The 22,654-nt window shown below is 42.2% G+C and overlaps 1 protein-coding gene across 7 annotated transcripts in view; it reads left to right on the top strand.

Annotated features, from left to right (window-relative positions):
• WWOX (WW domain containing oxidoreductase) overlaps positions 1-22,654 on the top strand; it is a 509,240-nt gene that overhangs the window by 232,279 nt on the left and 254,307 nt on the right. The window contains exon 9 of one of the 7 annotated variants that reach the window (XM_064519732.1): positions 18,376-18,438. The exons of the other annotated variants lie outside the window; for them this stretch is intronic. Within the exon in view, the coding sequence (XP_064375802.1) occupies positions 18,376-18,423 (48 nt within the window). The 3' untranslated portion in view covers positions 18,424-18,438. Of the gene's footprint in view, positions 1-18,375; positions 18,439-22,654 lie in introns of those variants that run through there. 7 annotated transcript variants of the gene reach the window in all.

Consider the following 22,654-nt stretch of genomic DNA (forward strand, 5'->3'; position numbering starts at 1 on the left):
CCTTTGGAATCACTGAGTAACCTCGTAGTTTCTTGCTGCTCTCTTCTTGCTTGCTGGCATTCACCGACTACTGAAAAGAAACCACAGAGTTACAAGAAAATGAGCACTGTATGTTCAGGGAAAACGCTTGAGCGTTACCACTTGGGAAGGAAATTAAGTGGTTAGTGATTTGCATAATGTGGGCAGCACCTTCTACAACATCCTTTATCAGAACCAAAATGACTAATGTCAGACCACAGAGGCCTTTTGAAACCGTGGGGCTGTTTCATGTTCCCTCTGAACCTCCACGGTCGGCATTGTGCTCCCGTGTCCTCTTATAAGTTTTCATTTTGCACAATGTAGACCTTTTTAATATTTATCAGCATGCTGCCTCTAACTTGATACATTTGTACTGCACAGAAATTGATTTTCAAGAAATGTGTTTTGGATTTTTTGCACGCTTATGGGGTTTGAGAAATGCGTATTTGCATAGAAATAATCTTTAGTGAGCTAAATTTTAGAGTATGTCAAATTTATAAATATCACTACTGTAAAGACATATTTTTAGAAATAGATTTCTGGCACAGTTTATTTCAATTCCATTTTTCAGATTTGTGTCACCAACATAGCTTTGGCTAGGTATTTTTTAATGCATTTGTTTTCAGCATTCATGTTTTAGAGATTAAACTTTTCCATTGTCTTGTTCAGACGTTACAGTCTGAAAATGAAACAAAACAATATAGATGCTTTTGTTTAAAAAACATCCATTTGGTTTGAGACACGCGGCCGGTAAAGTTTACTTAGCTCCTTTTTCTTCTTCCAGTTCCAAACACAAACATATTACTTTTTTTGTGTGTTTTATTGTCTCTTTACTGAAAAAGGAAGTTCTCTATTTTTAAACCTCTTAGACATCTTTAAGACACACTAGATTTCCTGTGTCTGTTCTTTCCTCTCAGAGCAAATGCTCCGTCTCTGCCGTTAGTTTCTGGTGTTTTAAAAATACAAATGGATAGAGCACAATGGCAAACAAGTAATAAATTGAATTTGTTTACAGAGACCCCAGTGCTCCAGCTAAAGAGGAGTAATACACTGTTTAAACACAGGTAGTACTGCATAGAGCACGGTGATGTGTGCTGTAAACGGTTCGGGCCGGGATTACACCGCTACAGACGCAGAGAAGCTTTGGCGGCACAGAGCCTTCCGGAGGGGTCTGCTGCAGCGGGGAAAAGCCTTGCAAATTCCTTCTCGGTCCTGCGAACGGACTGCTCTGTTCAGACAGGACACGCAGTTTTGGAAGGTCCCCCATGTAAGGGCAACCATATTGACCCGTAGTAGATGTGACTAGTTTCAGGGGACACATAAGTCATACTTGCGACAGCCTGAAGCAAGGAATCGGGCTCAAAAACCAATAAACAAGCCCTGGCTCTGTTGAACTGAATGGAAAGATATACTCATGCTAGGGAGAAATTTCAGCTGAGGCCTCAGAATCGCTAACGGGCTTTGGCCGCGCTAACCCAGCGGCGTGACGCCCCTTTGAGTCGCTACGCTTCCGTAGGGGACGGGCCCGACTCCGAGAGCTGGCTGCTGGGTGTTTCAAGTCTCTTAAGTTTTGCTATGAATATTATTCTACCACTTGCAAATGTTTTGTGTCTGCAGTGTAGATTAGCTGCGATACCCTGACAGGACTTCTGGAAGTGTTTCCTAGGCCAGACTCTGTGCCTCATCTTTGGGCGTTAGTAACGTTGGCTGGGTCTCATATTCCAGGGAGACTTGAGGCCAGTTTTCCAGTCCCCCTGGAAACCTGTCATTGATGTAGAGTTCAGGAGGCTCCTGCTAATCAAATCCCCCCATGTTCTTGCAAAACTTTATTCTACATTGGCTATTTTGAGTTTCCATGTGTACCTTAGGATGCTGCTCCTCTTCTCATGCCCTAATAACCGAGCTAATATCAGGGAAGAAGGCACTTGTTCCAGAGCAGTCTCAGCAAAAAAAAAGTGCACACCACGGAGGGACGTTTCTCACTGGGGGAGTCATTCAGCTTTGGACTTGTTCCTGTTCACTGCTCAAAATGTGCTGACCCTGAAGGTATACATGGTCTGTGGGTTTGCAGGAGAAGTGGGTTACTGCAAAGAAATATATCCGCAGGTAATAGAGTCTTTGTTTGCTTTCTGTTAGAAGCTTTCAGGAGTTACAGCCGTTTAAGATGTAGTTAGGTTTGTTATTTGCGGAGGTGGGAGGGAGGAGGAGGTCGGGGCATCGGGATCGTCTGTGAGTGTGTCCGGGAAGAAATGCTCAGTGTCACCCACGGCACACGTGACCTTCTCTGTGCAAAACGCACAGTAAAGTATTGGCACGTCCTGATCTAAAAGAAAAAGAGAGCCAAGGTGTTTTTATTTTTCATTAGACTATATGAGAAGCAGAAGGAATTTAGGAAGTCAGTTGTAAAATGGTCAAGGCGAAGGAACTTTTTCTATGAAAGTCCCTTTGACCAGTTCAAATAGCTTAAACACTATTGACCATTCTTCCACCAGCTCGGTGATGCATGGTGTTTTGAATCACCCATTTTCTTTGAGGACTACCCGGGGTTAGCATATCATTACTTGATAACAGAGTTTCAATTCCAACCCACTGGCAGTGTTGAGCTTTAAGCTGGATACACTTACTTGCAGGCTCATCCAACCCTACATAATTGTCTGTACGTTTATTTTATTGTCAACTCGGAAACAAGCTGAAGAAACCAACTGTTTGCTTTAGAACACATTAACTTCTTTATCACATTAATACTGACTCATATCTTATTTCCCAGTTGCAGGAACAAAACCATTCAAATATTTCCCTCACAGGACAATATCTTTAATAGCTTCTGTGTGTTTCCTATTTTTGGCTGTTTCTGTATAAACAGACTAATCTAATAGCATGCTGAACCATCTATACTTGGCAGAAATTCAGCAGCTCACTCATTTCTATGGCAAGCTGGGATGCCAAGGGAAAAAAAATCCTCACTTTTATTGCAGTAAGATCTTTCTTAAAGTTGTCTTTTATAAATGTAGTATGGCTATCATTTGGGTTAGTCCAGCACCTTGACTGAAGAAACCCCCACGTTTATTGCAGTACAGCATGAACCGAAGAGGAGGGCGTTATTCCCGCACAATGTCCGCAGGAATTCGTTTATCTAATGTATGCAGTCTCTCGCGGGCACACGGCTTTAAATGATGCTAGAGCCCAAGCTCAGAAATATTGTGGAGAGCCGATGAGGGAGGCTGCCTGACAAGGCTGGAGGCACCACCTGGTAGTCGCTGGGAGATGCTTATGTGCGGAGGCAGCTTGCTCGGGGTAGGTGGGCATCCTCGGCAGCCTGAACATTGCCGTCCCTCCGCCGCGGGGACGTTGCTCAGCGGGGCCGACCAGCCCGCAGAGGCCTTGCGCAGAGGCCACGCTGGAGACGTGCCCCATGCGTTTGGTGGTGCTCAGCCCGGCGTTCCCGCGCGGCTTGACGTGCACGCGCTGGTGCAAGGCACGGCTCTGCCGCTGGCGGCTGCCCCCGCCGCGGGGTCCGTTTCCTCTGGTGCAACGCTCTCTCGAGCAGTCCCAGCCTCCTGCCCCCCGGGCTGCCCGCCTCCGTCAGCTCAGCACTTTCTGAGCGTTTGTATTTCAGCCAGATTAGTTCCCTGATCCAGTTCATTGCATGCCTATACAAATCCTTGCGCCAGCCAAAACAAGGCGGCGAGAAGTGGCCAAAGACAATGACTGTTTAAACCAGTTTGAGGAGCTTTGGTTGCAGCCAGATGTCTAGCCACGGCTCGGTTTCTTTATATTCGAAGTGGGACTATGCCATCATACGGTTCCTGCCTGTAGTGGGTTGGAGTTAGTTATAAATATTTGAGCTATTGATGAATGTAGCTATAAAAATGCAAATTATGATGGTTTTCTTATTGTTTTACAACCGTATCAGCTGCAAAGCCTCTTAGAGTGAAGTGGGTTTATTTAATTTTGGGCATTTATCAATACTCACAGATTTATTTATGTAATTGACGTTTTTATGTCCCTGTCCTTGTAACATTTGGGTGTAAGAAGCTTATTGAAACCATCTAGATCTGAAATCGATGTATCTGTAATACAAAGAGCCTTCTTACCTGAATTGGCCTAACCATACAAAAACCCCTACTATTGGACTGTACTCAAATGCACATTTGTGATGCCTTACTTTAAAACAGAAATAGTGAAATCTCTTAGGCTTTCAATTTCCTTGCTGCTTTTTTAAACTATATTTTTAACATTATTTTTGCTATGGTAGGCCAAGTTCCTCCCTAATATAACTGTATTGAAATCAGTAGGGAGACTTGTAATTTTAAGACTAAGACACGGTAAAGTGCTTTGCTGGATCAGGGCCTAAAAGGATTAGTACTGTGGAATGCTGGTGGTAGAGGTAAAGGTAACTGTATGAATAAAAGTCTTTTTAATTGCACTGAAGTTGTTTGAGAATTTTATTCTACTTCTTAAAAAAAAAGAAATAAAAAATAGAATAAAGTAGGCTCTTACTGCCAAGCACAGAACCTATATAACATTTTGCATTTTTTTGCAAATATAGAAGCTGCAGAAAACATTTAAAATTCTGAGATACAAATGCCCTAGCTTTTATTCTGAGGCTTGTGCGTGTTTTAAAGCAGATATTTTGTACACAAATTATAAGACCAATAGGGAATATTGATTTTTAAGTATAACTATAGTGGCTTTGCGCCTATTCTATGTTTTTCATTAAGGCAACAATCTGGGACTTTTTCCCAGAGAACCGAAACTAGCTGATGATTTCTTATTGTATTCTGTGAAGTAAAGTGATGAACAGACAACGATGATTTCTTTGCTCAGTCTGTTCCTGCTTCCCAAGGAAAACTTGGCGTTGGGTGAAGCGTTCAGCAGAATACAAGCTGTTCTGTTCCAGGTGCATCAAAGGGAGATTTAGGACTATTGCTTTTTCCACCAGAACGGGTTTGAACATGGGTCTCCTGAGTAATGTGTGTAAGCTCCTATTCTCCAGTGTTTAGTACGGATTCCTTACACCTGGAGGGAGGGGATATGCTTTGGGAGGAGAAAGCAAAAAAAAGGGCACCAAAGTTCATCACAGGCCCAGGCCGTTTTAGGGACTGGACCCAAAGAGGCCCAGGAAGGACTCCACGGTTGCTTGCCTGGCAAGGGCAATCTGAAGCAGAACTGCAGGTAGTGGCACGTCCTTTGCATTGGTCTGTGCCATCACTCAGTTTTGAGGACTCAGCATTTGAAATGGAAGAATAGTTGTTCTTTTCTTCCGTCTCATGGAAAGGTATTTCAGTTACAGTGCTTGAGCTGAAGCAGTTGCTCTGCAGATGCTGCAATCACGCTCGTCCAGGCTGTGAGCATGTGAGCTGATGCAGCGGCTGTGTGGGTTGGTCTGCGCTTGGTTGGGGAACATGAGTGACATAATGGTTTCCTGACTGAACATGTCTTGCTCTGTTTTTGGGTTCAGCTAAAAGCCAGTGTCCCAGGGTCTGCGGCACGGAGGAACTGAGACCTCTGAGATGAGGCGTAAAGAAGCATTGGGTGATGGTGAACTGGAGCCGTTCCTGATTCTGCAATACCTTCGGCACCTGAAAAGTTTTTAGCTCAGTTAAATTCAAACTAGCTAATCAAGTTTTGCTATTTAAAATTCCTCCTGTGGTTTCCAGCAGATACACTGAACTGTAATCAACTACTTTTTAGGTTTGTAGTTAACGCTGAGGTTCACTGGGGTAGGAAGACTTTCTCTGTTTCCAAAGTAGAGACTTGTTAATCCTGTTTAGATCCATTTAGTAATTCATTGGAGGAAAGACATGTGTGTGCTCGTTTCTAGGAAAATCATTCACAAAAATAGCTGTGCAGTGCTGATGCGAGAAACGCCGCCCGTGCTGTGCACGTCGGGCACTTGCTGCGGGTTCTGCCGGGGCCCGCGACGGACCCTCACGGGTCTTCTGTCGCCTGTGCAAGGATGTCGTGTTTTGTCTGCAGTGACAGCTTGGAAGGTGATCATCAAGTATCCCCTTGAATTTCTGCCCTTCCTTCTAACATCGTTTTGCTTCATGGTAAAAATCAGAGCTTACATTACTGAGGAGATTTGGCCACTTCTTCAAGTTATTTCTGAGCCGCGCACGTGACTGTTTGCTCTGTGGTCCTGAGGTCAGACAGTTCTTCCCCTCTTCCCCTTTTTTTCCCCCTCCTTTTCTTCTTTTTTCCCTGTGTGTTGAGGTCTGAGCAGTGCTGATTTTTGAGCTCCAGATAAGATCAATTTTCCAATTGTGTAATACAGTACCTGGCTCTTCTGAATGGCAGTGTTAATTGTCATTGACTGCAGTGGAATATGAATAGCACAGCCACTTGACACCAACCTAATGGTTCTGACTTTTCAATGGTGCCGGGAGTGTAAGGCTAGAGGGGAAAAAGGGTCAGAGGAGAGATAAGAGCTCTTCCGATTCCATTGAAAAAGATTAAAGCCTCAGTGTCTTTCAAGTGGCACTCGTGAGGGTCACCATTTGTAGGTGGCCATGGTACAGCTGGGAGTGACTGAGAAATTTCCATCACAAAAGGCCCGTTGGAGCACCTCCTCCTGCCGTCCTCCACGGCGTGAGGTGAGGAGACAAGCAGGAGCAGGGCCTGCTGGGGCCGGGTGGCTGCAAGGAGAAGGTGGCCGGTGGCCCCGGTGGCCAGGCAGGCCTGGCCCAGCAGCCGCGTCGGCCTCATCCAGCCACGCCAGTCAGGCGGCTGCTGCTGCGCGCGTTCGGGTGGTTTGTACGGCACAAACCCGACGTCCTGGACGGAAAGAGGAGTCATTTCTTTGCCCGTTTGTGTCAGGTGCCGGAGGTTTGCCACCAGTGTATGAGTGGCTGACGCAGCGGAGTTACCGAACGCTGGCAATGATACGGCTTTAGATGTTTCTACGAGGAGTGACAAAAATTCAGGCTAGATAAGAGGCAGAGAGAAACTCAACTTGCTCGTCTAAAACCATGATGTTAAAAAAGTGCATCTAGAGTTTAGGTGGTAAGGAAGGAGAAAGCTATTAGGAGGGGAAGGGCCTGGTTATCTTTATATGTCTAAAATGAGTGCTCTCAAAATAAATCTTTTTAAGTCTGACATTGGACAAACTCTGCTAATATGCAAGAGGGAAAAATAACACAGGTTCGCCTTGAGAGTGGTGTTTGTCAATGGACGTTTTGTTGCTTAAGATAGGTTGTAAGGATCGGGAGGGGGCAGGGTGTTTTTGTTGTTTTATCATTAAGACTGCTGTTTGGGAACAAAGCTTCCAGAAATGGTTGTCAGAGAAGGTTTCTTTATTCTGCCTGATCTAAGTTTTCCCGGTAGGTTTCTGTTAAAAAGGAATAAACAAAGAAACAACCAAAACAGCAGAAGTGAGAATCAGATATAAATATGACACTAAACTATATCTTTTAATACAAAAGAACTCGTTTTTAATTAGAAGCTTGGAAGGACATACCCTTTAATTGCTGCACTTGTAGTTTCTGGGCCATCAATATCCTTGCTTCTTTCATTAATAAACTGGCAAGTCAAGTAGGAAAGCTGCAGGAGTATAATTTTTTCCCTTAAGCTCTACTTAATCAACAGCAGACTTGATCAAACAGAAAAAAGGAAATGTAAATCAGTTGCATTAATTCTGCTGGCAGTAAATAGTAAGAAGAAAGCTAAACATGAAAGAATGCTCATTTTGCAGCTGATATCTGGGGTAGGACTGAATGGGAGAAATAGGTAGTTAAAGAGCTCTTTAGATTGTGAGTGACTGGGGGGATGCTGGGGTTTATGTATGGATTAGCACAGTGATAGACCCTGAGTAGCAAAAGACGATGACTAATTACCTGACAGAGCAGCACTCCATTCGCCTTGGTCATTGAAATTAATTTCTGTTTTCAGGACTGGCAGAAAGCAGCTGCAGAATTTCAGTTCAATACTCAAATTAACTGGGAGTCTAAATTATTTCTTTGCACATACGGCATTAGAGGAGTGGGTTACTAAATTGATCTTGATTTTACACACTGAGGCAAGAATTATTCCACCTTTTTCATCAGAAGTCCATGTCCCCTGAAATCAGGGAATAAAAACTGTGCTATAATAAACTGCTTGGCGCTGATCTGAACTCTGTCAAATAGTTAACATCTGAACACCTCGTGGAGTCCCAGATGAAAGCACTGTGAGACGAAGTCTTCTGGGATGAAAGAAAATTTCACTGCCTACCCCACTGAGTAAAATACCCCGAGCTGAACTTGCTCAGACGACCTTGCTTGATGGTTTGAGTAGGAGCCTGCCGAGGGGTTAGCTTGCCTCGTGGTGCAGCTGTGCTTGACACGGTGGTCTACTTGCAAGCTTCTCTGGCTGGGACAGCAGAGGCTGTGGTGGTGTCCCGCACTGCGGTGTGAGACACTAAAACCCACAGCAAATAAACCCACAGGAGCAACCTGATTACAAAAAAACCCCAACCTGTATACACCAACGCCAAGACCTATACGCCGTGCCTCTGAAACGCCGGGCGCCTGCCGGGCTTCCCCGGTGGGGAAGGGACAGTGGCCCGCCACCCGTTCCACCCCGGGCGCAGGGGGGACCCGGGACTCCTGTGGCACCGTCTGCCGTAAGGCTTCTCCTCCTGAGAGTTATTTGCTCAGTGAGTAGAAACCCCAAATGTCTCTAAAGAGGTTTAAAAAATTACATATGACAGGGAGGAGAAGGCACCAGTATGAAAAATGCAACAACTGATATTCGTAAGTGCGTTTTAGCTCAGCGGAAAACTAGGCAGGAGGGGTATGTGCGAACCTGTTGTCAGCACGTGCGCTCTGTCGTATTCTTGCTGAATAAATTATACTGTTTCCTACCCTTTCTTGTCTGCTTTCCTTTAACATACACTTCTGGTCAGAGGATTACTGTAGGAAACTGGCAGCTTTTCTCTTTCTTATCTTAGTCCTGTGTGCAATCGCTGTTGTAACTAGTCACCGATGTAACTAAAATGCATTTTATTTCTGTAAATGAGGCTAAGCCAACCTAGGTATGGAGGAATGGATTGGGTTTTATTCCAGTTCAGTAATGAATGTGTAGAGCTAGCAGTTATTTAGAAAAGCAAAAGCAAAACCGAACAACATCCTTTTAGTCCGACACCGAGGAAGCCTGATCTGGAGGTCAGCGAGAGGCAGTACTTGGAGCAGTTGGCTATGGCATTTTTCAGAGTCACATTTCACAGTACAACCGCACTGGTAACGATTAGGAGGTTATGTACTATTATTTATTTGTATTGTGGTAACCAAAGGAACTAATCAGAAATCCATGAAAGTAATTTTGTTAAATTGAAAATGGAAACTTACTTAACTCTCCAGTATAGATATTAGTAAGATTAAAATGTTATATTCATGTTAAATGATTTATTCCCTCCCTTTTAATTTATTTCATTATCCTTTTACTCCTAAGCTCTGTTGTACAGCTATTATATTATGCCTTTGCATATGCTTTGCGTTTTTTATCTTTGCATACATATATAAAACTAGTATTTTCTTCCATACAAAAAAGAACCCCAAAAAATCACTAGACAATGACATGTGTTCTCGGAAATACAGTTTTCTGTTCATCTTGTTGAGTGCATAGAGTTCTGCTTCTGTGTTGCCGTACCAAGAATCACGAATTCAGTTGCATTTAGACAATTGACTTGCATTGACTTTGCATTGAGATGTGGGTGTCATTTGTGCTTTTATGTTCTTGAAAATTAATATTCCTTGTCTTAATGCCAAGAGTCTACTGTGATTACTCTTAGACTACCATTAATATGAATTCCCTTGGATTGCCATTACTGTGAATGACGTTAATGGTGTCTTTTTGTCTTTGTCGTGGTCTAACGGGTAGTCCTGGTGAGCGTGCTAGACTGACAGCTACAACGTTCTGCATGAGCGTGGGTGATCCAATTTATTTTTTTGCCTTTCAGTCCATAACAGAGGGTAGCAGAGGAGTTCTGTAGCAATAATGATGAAGCACATGTTGGTCTGTGATCGTCATATCTACAAGTCACTTGTCTACAAATGCCAGAATAAGGCCAACTCTTGTACTGGCTCTGAGAGAGCCCCAGGTGGTCTGCACAAATGCATTGAACACCTCTCTGGTGGGAACTCATCTTGGTTAGTCTGGTTTGGGAATGATTTCTACGCAAGACGGTGTGAAAAGGTCTATTTATCTTTGTCACTCATCTAAGCTGTCTGTTCTTCAAGAATTAATCATCTGCATATTAAAAGATTGATACTTTATATCTTACATAAAACTTCTGTGCGGCAGAGGGTGATGTAAGATGTATACATTCAAGATCTAAATTTGCTTACAGGAATTTAAAAGAAAAAGTTTGCAGAAAATGGGAGAATCATGAGAAACTGTGTGAAAAAATATCTACTACGTAATAAAATACTAATTTATTGGCTTCTAAGAACAAATGATTAGAGAATGTCCTATCCTTCTAGCTGCATGTCCAGCATGGAGTCTATTCATTTCACTCGGTGCTAAGTCAGCACCTCAAGAGCACTATGGAAATTTTTTTGCTCATGAAATATTTTCTTCTCAGCGTGAGGCCGTTGCCGTAGTCAGTAACCTCCGGCAGGCTTGCTGGGCTAGTAAAACTAAAACGCTGCCGCTTATTGTGGCAGCTGACACAACAAGTAGCACTGGTGAGCAATTATGCTCTCATGACCATATACTGAAAGTTGTTTAATTGTCTTTTGCTTGGACTAAAACAAACTGAAAACTTCAGGTGGCAGGGCACTGCCATTTTTCAAGCGAAACTGCAGGAACAGGAAATCTATAAGGAGGGCATATACTTCACACTTTCTCTCCACTCACTGCCGAGACCATTATTAATGCCACAATTTAAAAATAAAGGATGCAGAACATTCGAATTTGGAGGGAAATACGGTTTCCACGGTTAGCTTAATTCCTCTCACTGGTAAAGCCTTGAATTCTGTAAAAAAATTACGGAGCAAATTTCCATCTAGAAAACCAGACCTGCTCTGCTTGTTCTGTGCCACAGTGGCACGGGGGTGGTATTTGGGGAAGCGAAGCTAGCATGGCTGGGGATTCTCTGCCTTAGTTGCTAAATAAAAATCCCTGTTTTAGACCAAAAGCTGCCCTGGCCTCTTGAGCAAGCGTTGTGGTAGAGCTTGCTCCTGGGTTGGGCATTTAGCCTCTCCCTAGGATGCAGGTAATGAGCACGGCCCGACCGAGCCGGGTATTCATTATAACGGAGGTGTTCTGGAGAGGCTGGCTGCCATCGTTTTCAATCAGAGCTGAACGCAGAGCTTTAGGGCCTTATTCACAGTAAATTTTACGCTTGACAAAGGTTATGGAATGGGTTTCCATACTATGTCTACTTGCACTCACAAATCTCAGAAGAGATACGGAGTTTTAACTTTGTTGGGCTTTTTTTGTAGGGCGCATGATTGCCGAGGAGAACGAGGGGAAAGCACCTCGCCTAAGAATTTTAATTCTGCAGGGTTCCTCTTGCCCAACATGCAGAATCAGTGCAATTTCCCGTAATAGTGCAGATTATACGACGAACGGCGACTCACTGAGAAGCCTCCCTCTTAATACCTGCCTCCGATGACGTTTCGGTTCTTAACACCATGGGGCATTTAATAAACTCACTGTTCACCAGTGAGTGGTATCCTAAGGCTAAGAGGCTGAGCAGCACTATATGCCGCTGATGCAATATGAAGTGATTATGTACCGTGCTATTCGTATTATGATTTAGGGTGTTATTTCACTGGGTGTATGAAGGAAAGGATGCAGAATACTGGGATATTCTTGTGCTCTAAGTTGTCCAGAGATTTTGGAGAATTGTACAGTATTAATGCTAAATGGGCAAGGAAGGGCATGCATGTACACATAAACATAAATATTTCCCACTCGGCTTTTTTTATAGTGCATAGCTAGATTTCTTGTTACACGGAGAAGAGATTGGAATCAAATGAATGAGGTTGCAGAGGGTAATGTTAGTGTAAGCCGGGAATAACTGGCACACTTATTTACCAGCTCTGAACCTGATGATTTCACAAGAAAGATCCAGGATATGCATGCACATCTACAACTTTACACAGATGAATAGCCTATTGAAGCACATAAAATTAAGCCTACTCTTGCTGCCTGCTGATCAATAAGCAGTAGGAAGCCCTCCCCAAATCCCTAACCTCTTGCATCCAAATCTACTGAATTGCAATCACTGTGTTAATTCCAAAAAATACTTTTATCAGTTTTGGTGGTGAAGCCTTCTGATAAAATGTCTTCTGATAAAATAAGCATGTTTAAAAAGCAAAGCAATCTTTGAACTGAGAGATTTCTCTACATACTGTATTGGCATGAATAGTGTTCTGAAAGGAGGAGAAAAGTCACCATTTTGGTGTCAGGCAAAAAAAAAAAGTTTTGTAATTAATGAAGTTTATTGTGTTAAAGTGACTGTTCTATGTATGTTTACAAGGAGCAAATTCTGTAGGCAGATATGGAGTGCTGCTAGTAAGAGAGGATAAACGAAACGGAATATGGCACAAGAGAACCCCAAATAGCCATTTGATTGCCCTCAAGTTTCAGTACAGTCTCTTCCTTCTTCAGTCCTGTTGTTGCTAGAGCTGTGTTTATGGTAAGCTTGACTGCTTTTTGAAGGGTTAAAGAGAATATTTTGATTTCTAAGAAGCAAATACAGTGAAGTTGGCTTGATAAACCCCCATTGATATCTTCAGGGAACAAGTAGATTAAACAAGTAATTATACCATAAGGTTTTTAGAAGTTAGTAGATTTGAATACATTGTATGAATCTCATCTTAGTGTAGCCTTTTGTCTATAGTGCTTCCTGCCAAAAAAACCTCTTGACAGGAAATAAACATTAAAATAATCTTTAATCCCTTGTCTGGTTTATTACCATTAACAATTGATGCACTTTAATTTTGTGGGATTTTAACTACAAAATGGAATGGCTAAGTAGTGATAATTGGGTTTGGAATTATACGGTCATTTATATCAACAGAAATGCAAGTGGCTGGGAGGGTGATTAATTATTTAACATTTCCTGGCTGTGGTTCCTATTATAGAATTTTCTGATATATTCTGCTGTGAACAATTATCACCAAATGAGGATAAACAAATCTGTGATGTGAAGTCTTATTTATAAATTAAACTATATTTAGCAAATGTCTATTTCATTTGCATTTTCCCTTTCTTCTCGATGGGACTGTCGTAATCCGCTTGCTTGCAAGCTCCGCTGCCCTTTGCTGAATTTTCAGGTTCGCACCCCAGATTTCTTGCAAGGGAAAAAGAGCTTCATGTTTCCTTAAAATAATTCCTATTCCAAATAAAAATACGGTTTACACAGTCATGATGATACGTTTGCATTTTCTGCCCCCCTTTCTTTCCCTGATAATAGCATAAGTGCATGGCAATCTATTAAAATGAATCCAAGCGCTGGCATCAGACTAGACACTAACACCTCCTGCGCATGAGCCTTCGGGAGAAGGATGCTGGTGCTTCGTTCCTAAAGGTGAGTCGCTGCCATCTGAACTCTTTCAGCTCTGGTAGAGTCTCTAGCGAGGGGAGCATTTCAGGTTCTCCCTCTCGCGTGGAGGTGGCCTATGCTCGCGTGCCCTTGTTGATATGTATACAGGCAGAGTTTACAATTCATTTCTCTTTTATTTTCTTATGATATGTTTACTAAAAAAATCTCGTGCATGCTGCTTAGCTGACAGCACAACACGTTATTCTAATTAGTGCTTTCCAAACCATTTTTCTTGACTGTTATCCTCAAAATTTTCCTATGCTTAATTTCCTGGTCTATCGTTAGGAAAAAAAACCCCCCCATACACTGCAACCCTTATTTTGAAAGTGATTACTAACAGCCCCTGGGTTTTTTCTTCGAGTGGAGCTCCTGACAATCACCCGTGGCAGTCCTCCCCGGCAAACAAAATGCAGTTTACATGCTTATGTATCAACAAAGAAGAAACAACAAGATGATGATAATTATCGTTACTCCAGTGCTAGATTGCTAGTCACAGATGAGGACCCTGCTATATGAAGAATTATGCGAAAGAAAACCAAAAAGATTGTTCCAAGTTCAAATTGCTTAAAATTTAAGTATTAATCAAAAGTTAGGGATACTGATAGATAAAAAGAACAAGCATATAATGAGATAATATTAATAAATATGGTAGGGCCTGTTCTAAGCATGTTTTTTTGATGCCAAAGAAAAGATTAGATACCAAAGAAAAGGAGAACTTTAATGTGGGTTACAAAGAAAGATAATGAGATAGTATTGCAAATGCTTGTGGGCGGCTCTGTAAGCAGAATAAAAGAAAGCATGAAAATGCATGTTTGAAAATTTAGGAAGTCATCAATGAAAACCGGTATCTTGAAGTTGATCTAGGGTGAGTCTTGACATGTTGATAGTGAATCAGGGATAAACTGGATTAAACGAAAGATTTCCATATAGACAGACTACAGTATTAGAGGAGGAAAAGATGAATTTGTTGTGAAAAAGCAAGTTAGCTGAAAGCATTTTTTTTTTTTTTTTTTTTTAACCAGGGATGCTCAGCTGAAGCATGGGGCTTGGGGAGGCTGTGGAGCTGGTGACTCGATGTACAGTACGTTACTATGAGAAAGTCACAGTGTTAACGTTCACTTTCATTGTGCCGGAAAGAAAGGTGTTCATCAGCCTTCATAAATTAAATACAGCTTTCAAAACAAAGTGTTAAATATTCACAAACATCAAATTCTACTTGAAGTTTAAGCACTGATTAAGCTTCACAGTCAGCTTTCCCTTGTTTTACATTACAGTATGGGCCCTGAGCTACCTTTTAAGTTTTTCTCATAAAATAAGATTCATTTTTCTTTAGACACACAGAAAAGACCATTGTAGTTAGAAGTGCAATTGGACTTTTTTGTGTCGTTGTCAAAATCTTGGGGTGAGTCAGTACAGAAATGCCGAGGCTCATCTGCACACCTCTGGTATTTAGTCGGTGCTCTTCCATTAGTTGATGTGTCAAACTCAGCAGTATTTGATAAAGTGGTAGGTGTATAGCACATTAACATGCTTTTTAGTTCACGCTGATCTAAATGACCTGAAATCTAACTGTGTAGCTTGCTTATATCTTTTTGCACTTACTGCCGCTTACAGCGACTCTCACTGGGGATTCATTTAGGTACATGTAAATACAGTAGATGTGAAACGTCTTTTGTAAAAGATTAAAGTGTGTTAATGATGCATATAGCTACTTAGTACGTATATACAGAAAAGTATATTTTACATGTTCAAATGAGTATTTTCTTTCAACAGATGCTAATACATATTAGGGCATCGGTTTATTTTTTCCTTCATTCCTTTTTTTTTTAACTGCATCTTATTTAAAATACTGTTGTCAGCTGAAATAATATAGCCTTAAACAATACTACTTGTATATGTAGTTGTGAACTCATATGTCTGCTTTTGAGATGTCTTTCTGCATAAGCAGATTTTTGTTTTGTCTTGTGTAAGTGAAAGATGTATAAAAAGTTGTTTTGATTCATTTAAATTGGGGCAGGGATGGAATAAGGCAGGAAGCAGTCAGGAGGATAAAACGTAGCGTTATCCCCACCAGGTGAAGTTGCCCAATTACGCCTGGTGTCAGAACTTTTTAACATTTGAATGGCTGGGAGGGGGGACTAATTTCAACCTTAATGATTGCTGCTTTAGGAGTCAACATCACAACACTTCACTTATAATTTTAGCACATCTGTCAGCCTGTGCTAAAAAGGCGCCCAGGGCTAGGGGGTGACTGAAGAGCCTTTTATCCCTAGAGAGGATTATGTATTCCCTTCAAGAGGGGGGAAATAAAAAGGTTATAAATACTCACCTACTTCATGGCTGCCCACATTTGCCCTGCTAACAAACAGTGACTTTCACATGCTGCTTTTACATTCATAAACACAGAAATAAATAAAAACTGTGCAGCTTCTTGTTATATAATACTTATGGAAGCAGCCCATTTATAATGTCACATATTCTATAATACCACATAGTCCCTAAGCTGGACATATTTTTCGTTTCAATAGATCACATTGATTTCCTGTATGACTTTATCTGCCTAATACAAAGTGGGATTGAACAGTTATTTGTCTGGATTTAGCCCTTCCTTATCAAACATTTATGATTTAGCTATTGCTACACCATCTTCTTGTAAGGTCTTTCTTATTTTTATCTTTTCAGGAAGGGTATGAACGTGATAACAGGGCTGTAATACATCTGTATCTTGAAAATAAAGCATATTTTGGGAGACTGTATGCTAGCTGCTGGTGGGGGGGGGAGGTCTACCCTGGGCAGGACCATCGCGCTTGTGGATTGTCCCTAAGATGCTGTGGACATTGTCCATGGAGAGGTTTGCCCAACCGGGCCAAATCTGTACAGCCATCGCGGGGCCCTAGACCGACCAGAGCTAGCGCAGATCGCAGGGAGCTCTGCAGCCTGGGGTCTTCTCTGCTTGTAAAAATAAAAAAGTAGGACTCGGTCTTTTTAGTTCTGTTTCTCTTTCAATTTCTTTATTCTTTGTCTACAGGCAAAAAAGAAAAAAGTTGAATGCTCTATAATATTGACTGTGATTTAATTCAGTGGGAGTAGAAAGGACATGTGAATAGGACCTTTTCTGTGCTACAGCTTATTTTCAAATTTTGTTGGAAAGAAAGAGATGTGTTAAAGGTGTCCACTGTGTCCCCCATGTATTTTAACATTTCTAACCCAAGCATTTTAACTGAACCTTTCCCAAACAACCTCATCACACTAAAGTAATTTATTTTGCATTATAGAATGCTTTTCATTCAATGATTTCAAAATGCTGTACTAAGTGCGCTTTTTGAAGTGCCGACCTAAGTGTCATAAAACCCTGGGGAGATGCCTGGTGGTTTTATTGTACCTATTTTGCAGACAAGTAAATTAAAACAAAGAGAGATTAACAGAGGCCCTGTGAGTCAGTAAAGGAGGGGAGAATAGCTCCCAAACTGCTGGCTGCTCGCTGCCAGCCCTCCGCGCTGGCCCTTTGTTCGGCCCCGCCGAGCCCTCACAATTGTATCTTGGAAAAGAGGAGAAAAAACTTCGCAGAAACTGTAAAAGTTAATAATTACATAGTAAAGGCTACTTAACTGATAATAAACGTTTAATGCAGAACCATAAATTTGCACGGCCCTTACAAAGAAAATGTTCTTGTATTTTCGTCTTCTCTTACTGAATCTGTTTATAGTTAAATTTGTAACCTGCTTAACCGGCACTGTATTCTATCCTATCGCCTTTTTTTATGTCTCTTCACTAGTGCTTTCAATGACCTCTCTGCAAGTTTCTTTATATAGAAACCTGCTATGCTGTCTTGAATGCACAAGGTCAATAATGATTACCCTCTAACTTTGAAGGGCATCCCCGGCTCTGCTTGCGAGGTATATCAAGCCACAAACTCCCTGCATCCCGTAACTGTAATTTCTCTCATGAACTGCAGTATTAAGAAAGGTATTTTTACTTCCCAAACAGTGGAGCATTCATCCACTAACATATTAAACTGGGTAAACTCAGGATTACTTTTTTAATTGTAGAAATGTTGGCTTGGTCGTTTATATTCAATTTAAAACAAATCTACATTAATGGAAACATTTCTGGAATATATTTCAAAAGAAGTAAGCAGCCTGTGCTTTTCGAAGCTGAATTTCTGTAGTTAGATATCTGAGCGATATAATAAGAGGCCGTATTTGTATTTTGTTTGTAAAGAGCTGTATCATGATCTGTGCACACTGTAAATGACTCAAAGGCTCGATCACGATGTGTGCAGAAACGCGGTTACGCTTGTGTGCTGCAGAGGAGGCACGTGGGGAAAGTGTACCTGCCTTTGGAGCCAGCCGTCCGCTGATAATTAGCAAGGAACAAAGTCAGTCAAAAGAAAGTGCAGAAAGGATAGTAACAACAAAAGGATGCTTTAACTGAGATGATACTATAGCTGGCATCGACTCTGTCATCTCAGAGCTTAATGGCTGGAGTCCTGGTTCAATACGATGAACTTGGGAAGGTTTTCCTGATGAAAGAACTGATGTTTTCTGTTCGGTGCCAACAATAGCTTAACTTTTTTAATTACCTGCTTTAATAGTTTGCATGTCACGAATTGGTGGTACTGCTTTAAGAGCAGGCACTGTATCTGCTAATATCAGAATCTGGCTCCTCAGAAGTAAGTGTGAAATAACAATAGTCATTGTTTAAAGAAATACATGCAGATATTGTAGTTAACATTTATACATACATACAGTGCAACCTATTTTATCTGTAATTCAGAGTTCTCTGCGGGTATATTCTCAAAAACCTGCTGATTTGCTTTTTAGCGTCTTTTCCGTCGGCTGTGCATCCTCTCGATCTCTTGGGAAACGTGATCGCCCCCACCGCAACAGCAGAAATTAAAATGAGGAAAACAGCATATAAGAATAAGGTAGAAGAAATTCACGTATATATCTAAACATATATGAATTAGTTTTAAAAATTGAATTCACTGAACATGAATAGTCACTTAAAGTGTAACTGGAATTGACTGTGTCATGTATCAGCCTAATAGCTGGAGCGCCGGTTCAATACAATGAACTTGGGAAGGTTTTCTTAATGAAAGAACTGACGTTTTCTGTGCAGCGGTTGCATTCATCAGACCACACAGGGTTCATTACGCTGCGAAGGGCTGCCAATGCGAATTGTTAGCATCATCCATTAGGTGAACCTGATCGGGGCAAAAGATAGCGGAGGAGTGAGAGACTTCAGTGCCTGCGCAGGATCGTCCGAGTCGGGCTGCTCTGATGACCTTTCGCCGGTGCACGGGAACCTCTTCAGGGCGAGAGCCCGTATCCCAGTCCAGCCAGCCGTAACTGGCCGGGATCCACTGGTCCACGAGTGCATCTTGCCCCCAGCAGCTGGTGCGAGCTAACCCTGTGCTTTGTAAGGCCACGCCGTTTGATTTGCCGTGTTCACATACTGTGGAGGTTATTGAAAAACGGCCACTGTCTTTCAAGGAAGGCTAACTAGACCCTGAAGCCCACCCTGATTCGGGGCGCTAATTCGGAAAGGTGCCTGGCGGGTGGCAGCATTGCTCGGGGGTTTCCCAGCGAGGCGAAGGAGGGGTAAGGGGAGATGCAGAAGTAAAGACACAAGTTTTGCTTCGATTCTCTTAACAGCCAGTTACCAGGCAGCTTGTCCGCTCTGGGAGGCACCATGCTCAGTACAAAACCCATCTCAGTTCATAGATGTCTGGTTGAAGGACTGCTGTGGTCCTTCCTCCACGCCGTCACTTCTCGCTGAAAAGCCCTGTGAGCCACGGAGAAGGAAAAACACCTCTTCTGTGCTAGAAGTTACGGTGAATTTTGTGGCTGGTCAGAAGGGTTTAAAAGGGACTTTTGGTTTTCTGAATCATTTGTTTGAAGCTCACTGAAAATACTATGTGTATTTTCATTCCCGAATCCATGCTCTGCCTTTTTTTTCTGTTCCTCTGCGGCCTGTACGTGCTGGATCAATGACAAGCGTGCCGTATTTCTATGGTAACTTCAATACCCTCTCAGCATCCGCGAGCACTTGGCTGACACCGACCAATTAAGATTCCCACCTTGTAGGAGTGGTGTGATGCAAACGTGTCTTGGTTGATACCAAACAGCAACTAAAGGTTTATTTCTTTTATTTTTCTTTTTAAACTGATGTAGTTGGGATGGAGGTTCCAGTTGTGCTCAAACTGAATTGTGCGGATTTGAGCCCGTATAATATTTGCTAGCAAGATTTATTTACAAATGTAGTCTTCAAAATCCTGGCCTTGTGGGAAGAAGCAAAAAGACCTGGGTGGGCCCTTGCTCTTTGGGAAACCCTCTGACGTTAAGACTCTGAGAAGTGTTAAAATCTTACAGATTTTGACCGTGTTTAAGACCTTTCAGTGTGGTGCAGTTCGGTTGTGGAGGAGCTCGCTGAGCTTTCCCAGATCGTCTTCACGTCCTCACTACGGCTCGCCTTGTCTTCAGCACGCCCTCTGTAGTCGAGGCTTTTCAGCACGCGCCGTGGGAAAAGTTTGGCTAAAACGCTGCTAAGGCCTTGGTTTAAGATGCCGTAAGATGCCAGGGCTGTTGGAAAAGGCGAAGGTTTTCCCTCTGAGCCGGAGGAAAAGCTGCATCGAAGGTTTGGGACAGGGAAGTTTGCGGCTGGGATGGTGGGAAGCAGAAGGTTTAAAGAATAAAAATACAGATGCCTGATTTGGGTTATCATGTCTTTTGCTTAGCATAGAGATAATAGTCAGAAAGAGGCGAGAGAAGAGATAGAGACCTTGTTTATAAAAACAGGTGATATCAGAAATATTGGAAAGGACAAATTAACCTAGTCCTTACTGATACAATTGAACAAAACATATCCTGCTCTTCAAATGGCCCCTTTGTGATAGCAGAACTCAACTGCAGGAAATGAGGGACAAACCCTTCTGCGTAACTGGGGTCCTTTGGAGTCCCCTGGCTCAGGCCAGGCTGCAGCATCAGCCAGGTCATCTTGTATGCGAGTAAATAGCAGAGCTGTTACTAAAACAGCCAAGGCAAAGTTTTAAAACACATTTACTGTTTTGAGAATAATAATTGGATGTTTTAAAGCAATGCAGTGCTTGGAGGGTATTTTTTATTTATTTTGGAAACCAGTGAGCAACAAAAAGATTCTCAGTATATGCATTTTAGGCATATTTTTAGCACCTACATTTTTTTGGATATCCACTGTAATATAGGAAGAAATCAACTATTTGCCCAAGACATTTCACTGCTGAAAATACATCATAACATACCTCTTCTTATGCTGTATGCTGTCCTCTGAGCTTGCAGTATATGCACAGGTGACTAAAGCTAAAAGTCTGTGAGTGGTTACTTGGTTCATTTAAAATATCTAAGGAATTTTCTTATTTTTTATTAGACTGAAGATTGAAGTATAGTTTTCTCACTCAAGAAAAATATGCTATCTTAAACATAGAGCTCCCCCAAACTGTATTCATTTTAATGTTTATAAAAGAAAAGATTTGAAGGTACAATAGCAAGATATTTAAGATTTTCTGCTTCTTGGAGCACAGAGCGCAGGGCCGGATCCTCCGTTACACCCCAGCTTACTGATGCCACGCTGCAGCGGTTTGGAGGGGCTTCTGGAGAGTTTGCACAGAGCCTTCCCCGTGCCCCGGTGCGGATTGCAGGAAGAGTTGGTGGTTTCTAAGCAAAAACTGAGAGGCACTGCAGGCCTGTGGTCTCTGGTTTTTCGCTTGGAAATTTTGCTCAGGCAAAGTGTGAGATGTTAATATATAGGAGATGTCCAGCTGCACGGAGATCTCTGCTGCCCGGTGCATGCCCAGGGACTCTGCCACGTTCAGGAGCAGCGGGGCTGACTACGCGGGCACTAGACAATGTCCACGCACTTTTTCCACAATACGAAGCATGGCTTAAGTCCATTTAGTGCTTTATTTTTTTCTCTTTTCAATTTTGCACTTCCTAATTTTGCACAAGAGGCTGAAACCGTACTGGAAGACCCTTGGTGCTGCCTTGAGAAGCGTGCTGGCCTCGTGCATATGGTAGTTGCAGGTGACTGAAGCCTGCCAGGTTGACTAGCAGGCCTTGACTATTCTCTCTATAACGTGCTATCTGTGCTTTATAACAGTAGTAATAATAAATATGTGCTGTTCTTTGTCATTCAGTGAAAATGGTTGGTTCCTCTGCACCTTTCCTCTGCCCTGAAGTCTCACATGATTTGAAGATGCTTCTAAATCAAAACATGTTGTTCTAGCACCATGGGAGGAGGTCAACAGAAGATCTAAATGCAGTTTTAAATAATAAAAAGCCCCAAGTAGCTTAGGACATTCCTACATAGTAATGATGTTTTTCCTCAGGCATCCTCAGGAAGGTGTGGTGGAGGAGGAGGTGCTCAAGACAGAGCTTTGACAGCACCTGTTAAACCAAATATGTCGACTGTGACCCTGTTACTGGAAAGCATCTGCTTGGGATGCATTTCCACGGGGAACGGGTTGGTGTGGGAAGTGTGGTGGGTCCGAGTCTTTTGCTTTTGAGTGTTGGATGGCAATTATTTTGTTATGGGACTTCAGTAGCAAAATAACAATTTTGTGGACTGGCTTGTTTTTCTGTGCAGCAAAGTTATTGTCGGTTGCTATTTTTCTCTTAATTAGAGAGGCATTCATTTCTAATTATCTGTCAAGGTCCCCTAGAACCTGGGATAGCTGCTCTTTTTTATGTGCATATGATGAAATCAAAATAAATAAACAGAGGGTGAGGCTGTCATGACTGATAGAAAGTGGAAGGAAGCCTAACTGTGAGAATAATTAGCACGCCTAGACGAGGGGAAGAACGAGCTCTCTGCCACGTGTGATGCTGAGACCCGGCTCCGTTGCAGCCCCTGTACTGCACTGCAATTCAAATACACTGGTAATTACTCTGCAAAATATGTATTCAGTCCATATGGATATCATGCAAGTTTTCCCTTAAGTATGGTCAGGATTCCCAAATTTTTATCAAAATATAATACTACACTTAACTTGTATTTACGATTTTAGAGAAAGAGAGAGAAGCGAAGCTTCGCTGCCTTTCCCCTTCCCTGCATACGAGCAGCTCC

This window comes from Dromaius novaehollandiae, chromosome 13, assembly GCF_036370855.1.
Source record: "Dromaius novaehollandiae isolate bDroNov1 chromosome 13, bDroNov1.hap1, whole genome shotgun sequence".
NCBI classification, from domain to species: domain Eukaryota; kingdom Metazoa; phylum Chordata; class Aves; order Casuariiformes; family Dromaiidae; genus Dromaius; species Dromaius novaehollandiae.